This window comes from Nerophis ophidion, linkage group LG17, assembly GCF_033978795.1.
Source record: "Nerophis ophidion isolate RoL-2023_Sa linkage group LG17, RoL_Noph_v1.0, whole genome shotgun sequence".
Taxonomy (NCBI): domain Eukaryota; kingdom Metazoa; phylum Chordata; class Actinopteri; order Syngnathiformes; family Syngnathidae; genus Nerophis; species Nerophis ophidion.
This window is the reverse complement of record NC_084627.1, coordinates 3,700,870-3,709,150: the sequence shown is the minus strand read 5'-3', so window position 1 is coordinate 3,709,150 and position 8,281 is coordinate 3,700,870. Positions and strand designations below refer to the sequence as shown.

The window sequence follows — 8,281 nt, the reverse complement described above, 5'->3', positions numbered from 1 at the left end:
GTTCGGTTGGTAGAGCGGCCGTGCTAGCAACTTGAGGGTTGCGGGTTCGATTCCCGCTTCCCCCATCCTAGTCACTGCCGTTGTGTCCTTGGGCAAGACACTTTACCCACCTGCTCCCAGTGCCACCCACACTGGTTTAAACGTAACTTAGATATTGGGTTTCACTATGTAAAGCACTTTGAGTCACTTGAGAAAAGCGCTATACAAATATAATTCACTTCATTATTTCGTCTAGATTTTCCAGAACAAATTTAAAAAAAAAAAAATTCAAAAGACTTTGATATAAGATTTAAATTAGATTTTACGGATTTTCTAGATTTGCCAGAATATTTTTGGGGGAATTTTAATCATAATAAGTTTGAAGAAATGTTTCACAAATATTCTTCGTCGAAAAAACAGAATCTAAAATTAAGAATTAAATTAAAATGTATTCATAGTTCGGTTGGTAGAGTGGCCGTGCTAGCAACTTGAGGGTTGCGGGTTCGATTCCCGCTTCCACCATCCTAGTCACTGCTGTTGTGTCCTTGGGCAAGACACTTTACCCACCTGCTCCCAGTGCCACCCACACTGGTTTAAATGTAACTTAGATATTGGGTTTCACTATGTAAAGTACTTTGAGTCACTAGAGAAAAGCGCTATATAAATATAATTCACTTCATTATTTCGTCTAGATTTTCCAGAACAAAATTTTTAAAAGAAATTCAAAAGACTTTGATATAAGATTTAAATTTGATTTCACGGATTTTCTAGATTTGCCTGAATATTTTTAGGGGAATTTTAATCATAATAAGTTTGAAGAAATATTTCACAAATATTCTTCGTCGAAAAAACATAAGCTAAAATTAAGAATTAAATTAAAATGTATTCATAGTTCGGTTGGTAGAGTGGCCGTGCTAGCAACTTGAGGGTTGCGGGTTCGATTCCTGCTTCCCCCATCCTAGTCACTGCCGTTGTGTCCTTGGGCAAGGCACTTTACCCACCTGCTCCCAGTGCCACCCACACTAGTTTAAACGTAACTTAGATATTGAGTTTCACTATGTAAAGCACTTTGAGTCACTAGAGAAAAGCGCTATATAAATATAATTCACTTCATTATTTCGTCTAGATTTTCCAGAACAAAATTTTTAAAAGAAATTCAAAAGACTTTGATATAAGATTTAAATTTGATTTTACGGATTTTCTAGATTTGCCAGAATATATTTTGGGGAATTTTAATCATAATAAGTTTGAAGAAATGTTTCACAAATATTCTTCGTCGAAAAAACAGAAGCTAAAATTAAGAATTAAATTAAAATGTATTCATTATTCTTTACAAAAATAAATAAATACTTGAACATTGATTTAAATTGTCAGGAAAGAAGAGGAAGGGATTTAAAAGGTAAAAAGGTATATGTGTTTAAAAATCCTAAAATCATTTTATAGGTTGTATTTTTTCTCTAAAATTGTCTTTCTGAAAGTTATAAGAAGCAAAGTAAAAAAATAAATTAATTTATTTAAACAAGTGAAGACCAAGTCTTTAAAATATTTTCTTGGATTTTCAAATTCTATTTGAGTTTTGTCCCTCTTAGAATTAAAAATGTCCAGCAAAGCGAGACCCGCTTGCTAGTGAATAAATACAATTTAAAAAATAGAAGCAGCTCACTGGTAAGTGCTGCTATTTGAGCTATTTTTAGAACAGGCCAGCGGGCGACTCATCTGGTCCTTACGGGCGACCTGGTGCCCGCGGGCACCGCGTTGGTGACCCCTGCTCTAAGTCATTTAAAGTCAAAAGTTAAACGTGTGTACATTTTTTTTTTTCAATTTAAATTATTGCATGAGTGCCCTAATAAATGAGTTTTGATGTTGAATAAAAAAAAAAAAAGGCGTCCACAGGCCGAAATGAAGGTGGGCATCAGAGCCACGTCTGAACATGTCCCCTCTGCAGAGGGCATGCATGGGCATTGCCCTCCTCCTCTCAATGCAGCCACACACAAAAGAAGAAGAAGAAGAAGAAGGAGGAAATTCTGGGAAATTTAGGTTGCCTCACAAAGTGCACGTCATTTCCTCCGATGACCAATGCGCGGTTTGGGCTCTTAAAAAAAAAAAAAAAGAAGTTCAAGTAGTGTGATTATGACAAGTCCCAGCATTTGGAGGAGAATGAGCGGCATGCTTTGGACACGCCTGAAGAAGCCAGCATCAAGTAAGTCCTCTTACATCAATTGTTGCTTTTTTTCCCCCCCCCCAAAGACTTCATGATGCTCCCTTCCAGCATCGCTCGCCCTCCTGCTGCTGCTCCTGCTCAGGTCCTCAACGGCGTCCAAGATCAGGGACCAGCAGTGTGCAAGTTCTGTGCAGCGGACCTTGAAACTGACCAGACTCATCCACAAGGAATCTGTGGATCTCATCAAAACATACGTGAGTATCTTACATCCTTTTGTCATCTTATTGTTGGAAAATAAACGACAACCACTCTTTTGTACTCACGGTCTATTGTCAACCTGGGAAAATTAAGGCCTGGGGGCCCCTTAAGCTTTTCAATCTGGCCCGCCGGACGTTCCCATGAATTGATTTACTTGAACAAGTTGAAAAACTTATCGGGGTGTTACCATTTAGTGGTCAATTGTACGGAATATGTACTGTACTGTGCAATCTACTAATAAAAGTTTCAATCAATCAAGAATCCCAAATAGTTTTTTTCAGATCTTTAAGATGTAAAGAGTAGCTGCCACAGGTTCAAACACTGATGACATCTATTAAACAAGACAAGAAGCAAGGAATGAAACAGAGACAGAATTCAATTTAGCTCAATTGAGGAGAAACGTGTACGCTTGTACAGTGTCGTCCCCACCAAATTAATTCGAGGAGGCCTGATGGACTCTATTGTCAACCTGGGAAAATTAAGGCCCTGGGGGCCCCTTAAGCTTTTCAATCTGGCAGACATTCCCATGAATTGATGTACTTAAACAAGTTGAAAAACTTATCCGGGTGTTACCATTTAGTGGTCAATTGTACGGAATATGTACTGTACTGTGCAATCTAGTAATAAAAGTTTCAATCAATCAAAAATCCCAAATAATTTTTTTCAGATCTTTAAGATGTAAAGAGTAGCTGCCACAGGTTCAAAAGCTGATGGCATCTATTAAACAAGACAAGAAGCAAGGAAAGAAACAGAGGCAGAATTCAATTTAGCTCAATTGAGGAGAAACGTGTACTCTTTTACAGTGTCGTCCCCACCAAAGATTGTATGCCTCCTCTTTTAATTGGAGGAGGCCTGATAGACTCTATTGTCAACCTGGGAAAAATAAAGCCCTGGGGGCCCCTTAAGCTTTTCAACCTGGCAGAAATTCCCATGAATTGATCTACTTAAACAAGTTGAAAAACGTATCCGGGTGTTACCATTTAGTGGTCAATTGTACGGAACATGCAATATACTGTGCAATCTACTAATAAAAGTTTCAATCAATCAAGAATCCCAAATAGTTTTTTTCAGATCTTTAAGATGTAAAGAGTAGCTGCCACAGGTTCAAAAACTGATGACATCTATTAAACAAGACAAGAAGCAAGGAATTAAACAGAGACAGAATTCAATTTAGCTCAATTGAGGAGAAACGTGTACCCTTGTACAGTGTCGTCCCCACCAAAGATTGTACGCCACCTCCTCCATTAATTGAAGAAGGCCTGATAGACTCTATTGTCAACCTGGGAAAAATAAAGCCCTGGGGGCCCCTTAAGCTTTTCAATCTGGCAGACATTCCCATGAATTGATCTACTTAAACAAGTTGAAAAACGTATCCGGGTGTTACCATTTAGTGGTCAATTGTACGGAATATGTACTGTACTGTGCAATCTACTAATAAAAGTTTCAATCAATCAAGAATCCCAAATAATTTTTTTCAGATCTTTCAGATGTAAAGAGTAGCTGCCTCGGGTTCAAACACTGATGACATCTATTAAACAAGACAAGAAGCAAGGAATTAAACAGAGACAGAATTAAATTTAGCTCAATTGAGGAGAAATGTGTACTCTTGTACAGTGTCGTCCCCACCAAAGATTGTACGCCTCCTCTTTTAATTGGAGGAGGCCTGATAGACTCTATTGTCAACCTGGGAAAATTAAGGCCCTGGGGGCCCCTTAAGCTTTTCAATCTGGCAGACATTCCCATGAATTGATGTACTTAAACAAGTTGAAAAACTTATCCGGGTGTTACCATTTAGTGGTCAATTGTACGGAATATGTACTGTACTGTGCAATCTAGTAATAAAAGTTTCAATCAATCAAAAATCCCAAATAATTTTTTTCAGATCTTTAAGATGTAAAGAGTAGCTGCCACAGGTTCAAAAGCTGATGGCATCTATTAAACAAGACAAGAAGCAAGGAAAGAAACAGAGGCAGAATTCAATTTAGCTCAATTGAGGAGAAACGTGTACTCTTGTACAGTGTCGTCCCCACCAAAGATTGTATGCCTCCTCTTTTAATTGGAGGAGGCCTGATAGACTCTATTGTCAACCTGGGAAAAATAAAGCCCTGGGGGCCCCTTAAGCTTTTCAACCTGGCAGAAATTCCCATGAATTGATCTACTTAAACAAGTTGAAAAACGTATCCGGGTGTTACCATTTAGTGGTCAATTGTACGGAACATGCACTATACTGTGCAATCTACTAATAAAAGTTTCAATCAATCAAGAATCCCAAATAGTTTTTTTCAGATATTTAAGATGTAAAGAGTAGCTGCCACAGGTTCAAAAACTGATGACATCTATTAAACAAGACAAGAAGCAAGGAATGAAACAGAGACAGAATTCAATTTAGCTCAATTGAGGAGAAACGCGTACCCTTGTACAGTGTCGTCCCCACCAAATTAATTCGAGGAGGCCTGATGGACTCTATTGTCAACCTGGGAAAAATAAAGCCCTGGGGGCCCCTTAAGCTTTTCAGTCTGGCAGAAATTCCCATGAATTGATCTACTTAAACAAGTTGAAAAGCGTATCCGGGTGTTACCATTTAGTGGTCAATTGTACGGAACATGCACTATACTGTGCAATCTACTAATAAAAGTTTCAATCAATCAAAAATCCCAAATATATTTTTTCAGATCTTTAAGATGTAAAGAGTATCTGCCACAGGTTCAAACACTGATGACATCTATTAAACAAGCGAAGAAGCAAGGAATGAAACAGAGACAGAATTCAATTCAGCTCAATTGAGGAGAAACGCGTACCCTTGTACAGTGTCGTCCCCACCAAAGATTGTACGCCTCCTCTTTTAATTGGAGGAGGCCTGATAGACTCTATTGTCAACCTGGGAAAAATAAGGCCTGGGGGCCCCTTAAGCTTTTCTTTCTGGCAGACATTCCCATGAATTGATCTACTTAAACAAGTTGAAAAACTTATTCGGGTGTTACCATTTAGTGGTCAATTGTACGGAACATGCACTGTACTGTGCAATCTACTAATAAAAGTTTCAATCAATCAAGAATCCCAAATAATTTTTTTCAGATCTTTCAGATGTAAGGAGTAGCTGCCACAGGTTCAAACACTGATGCCATCTATTAAACAAGACAAGAAGCAAGGAATTATACAGAGACAGAATTCAATTTAGCTCAATTGAGGAGAAACGTGTACCCTTGTACAGTGTCGTCCCCACCAAAGATTGTACGCCTCCTCTTTTAATTGGAATTGGAGGAGGCCTGATAGACTCTATTGTCAACCTGGGAAAAATAAAGCCCTGGGGGCACCTTAAGCTTTTCAGCCTGGCCGAAATTCCCATGAATTGATCTACTTAAACAAGTTGAAAAACGTATCCGGGTGTTACCATTTAGTGGTCAATTGTACGGAATATGTACTATACTGTGCAATCTACTAATAAAAGTTTCAATCAAACAAAAATCCCAAATAATTTTTTTCAGATCTTTCAGATGTAAGGAGTATCTGCCACAGGTTCAAACACTGATGACATCTATTAAACAAGACAAGAAGCAAGGAATGAAACAGAGGCAGAATTCAATTTAGCTCAATTGAGGAGAAACGTGTACTCTTGTACAGTGTCGTCCCCACCAAAGATTGTACACCTCCTCTTTTAATTGGACTTTCCCTGATTACATGGCAACAGCTGTTTCTAAAGGGAGGGGGGTCGTAAACATCCGTCCCCTTTGGTTACAAAACAGTTCAAAGTAAAGGTGCCTGGAGGGGAGTCAGGCCCCGCCTCCTCTCCGCTTTGTAGATCTCGGGTAGAGACAAAATCTTCCTGTGGATTACAATACATCAAAGAAACTGACGCCGTCATGTCGCTTCCCATTCTACACGGTGGAAGTTTTACCAGCCTTTTGCTTGGTAGGATCAAAGACAGCTTTTGTCTCATTGACACACAGTTTGACAACTTAGATAGAATTATTCTGACATAACTATACAAAGTATTTCAATGGTTGGAATCTGCGCTTTTGCATGATATACTAGTTGCTATGGTAACCTAATTAGTTACTATGGTAATCTAAGTCACAGCAGCTGAAATGCGGGTGTCAGGGACAGACGCAGAAGGAGATTTTTACAACAAAGGTCTAAAGCTTAGTGATATATCAGATTGTAGCTGTTATTTTGTAACCTTTGTGTTCATATTTCACTGTGTTTGCTGCATTTTTGTTGCGCTTCGCTTTATTGTAAAATATGTGGAGGGAGAGGCACATGCACTAACCCCTGTACCACCGTGCTGCCACACCTGGTGAGTGTGTGTGTGTGTGTGTGTGACAATCATTGATACTTTAAGTTTACAGTTGGTCGCTGCATCTGTAAATGCAAGTTAAAACTCTCCTATGCAAAGCCAAAGCCATTTATCAACAACACCCGGAAACGCAGCGAGCTTCAAATCAACCTGAAAAGCTTCAAAAACTGGTCTTCTCAGTTCCCAAACATTTACTGAGTAGTGTTAAAAGGAAAGGCCATGTAACACAGTGGTAAAAATGACTTTTTTGCAATGTGTTGCTGCCATTAAATTCTAAGTTATGATTATTTGCAAGAAGAAAAAATGAGTTTTCTCAGTTGGAACATTAATTATCTTGTCTTTGCCGTCTATTCAATTGAATAAAAGTTAACAATTATTTACAAATCATTGTATTCTGCTTTTATTTACAAACATGATAACTTGACTGGTTGTGTATTTATAAAGAGACAGTGTGGTTAGTCGATTCTTTGGTCCGGGATTGAACTCACGACCTTCGTATTGTGAGGCACATGTACCACCGTTCTGCCGCACCGAGTGTGTGTGTGATGATCATTGGTACTTTATATTTAACCCGACAGTCGGTCGCTATGTCTGTAAGTGCAAATTAAAACTCGTCAAAGCCATTTATCAACAACACCCGGAAACGCCGCTGTCTTCAAATCAAAGAATTGCACCTGAAAAGCTTCAAAAATTGGTCTCCTCAGTTCCCAAACATTTACTGAGTAGTGTTAAAAGGAAAGGCCATTTAACACAGTGGTAAAAATGACTTTTTTGCAATGTGTTGCTGCCATTAAATTCTAAGTTATGATTATTTGCAAAAAGAAAAAATGAATTTTCTCAGTTGGAACATTAATTATCCAATTGAATATAAGTTGAAAATTATTTACAAATCATTGTATTCTGCTTTTATTTACACAACATGATAACTTGACTGGTTGTGTATATACAAAGAGACGATGTGGTTAGTCGACTCTTTGGTCCGGGATTGAACTCTCGACCTTCGTATTGTGAGGCACATGTACCACCGTTCTGCCGCACCGAGTGTGTGTGTGATGATCATTGGTACTTTATATTTAACCCGACAGTTGGTCGCTATGTCTGTAAGTGCAAATTAAAACTCGTCAAAGCCATTTATCAACAACACCCGGAAACGCCGCCGGATTCAAATCAAAGAATTGCACCTGAAAAGCTTCAAAAATTGGTCTCCTCAGTTCCCAAACATTTACTGAGTAGTGTTAAAAGGAAAGGCCATGTAACACAGTGGTAAAAATGACTTTTTTGCAATGTGTTGCTGCCATTAAATTCTAAGTTAATGATTATTTGCAAAAAAAAAAAGAATAATTTTCTCAGTTGGAACATTAATTATCCAATTGAATATAAGTTGAAAATTATTTACAAATCCTTGTATTCTGCTTTTATTTACAAACATGATAACTTGACTGGTTGTGTATATATAAAGAGACAGTGTGGTTAGTCGACTCCCTGGTCCGGGATTGAACTCTCGACCTTCGTATTGTGAGGCACCGTTCTGCCGCACCGAGTGTGTGTGTGATGATCATTGGTACTTTATATTTAACCCGACAGTTGGT

At 38.4% G+C, this 8,281-nt stretch overlaps 1 protein-coding gene across 1 annotated transcript in view; it reads left to right on the top strand.

Annotated features, from left to right (window-relative positions):
* The first annotated feature begins 1,657 nt into the window (after nucleotides 1-1,657).
* Nucleotides 1,658-8,281, top strand: part of m17 (IL-6 subfamily cytokine M17) — a 7,445-nt gene continuing 821 nt past the window's right edge. Inside the window, exons 1-2 of the mRNA XM_061875754.1 lie at nucleotides 1,658-2,179; nucleotides 2,249-2,394. Of these exons, the coding sequence (XP_061731738.1) occupies nucleotides 2,110-2,179; nucleotides 2,249-2,394 (216 nt within the window). The 5' untranslated portion in view covers nucleotides 1,658-2,109. The remainder of the gene's footprint in view (nucleotides 2,180-2,248; nucleotides 2,395-8,281) is intronic.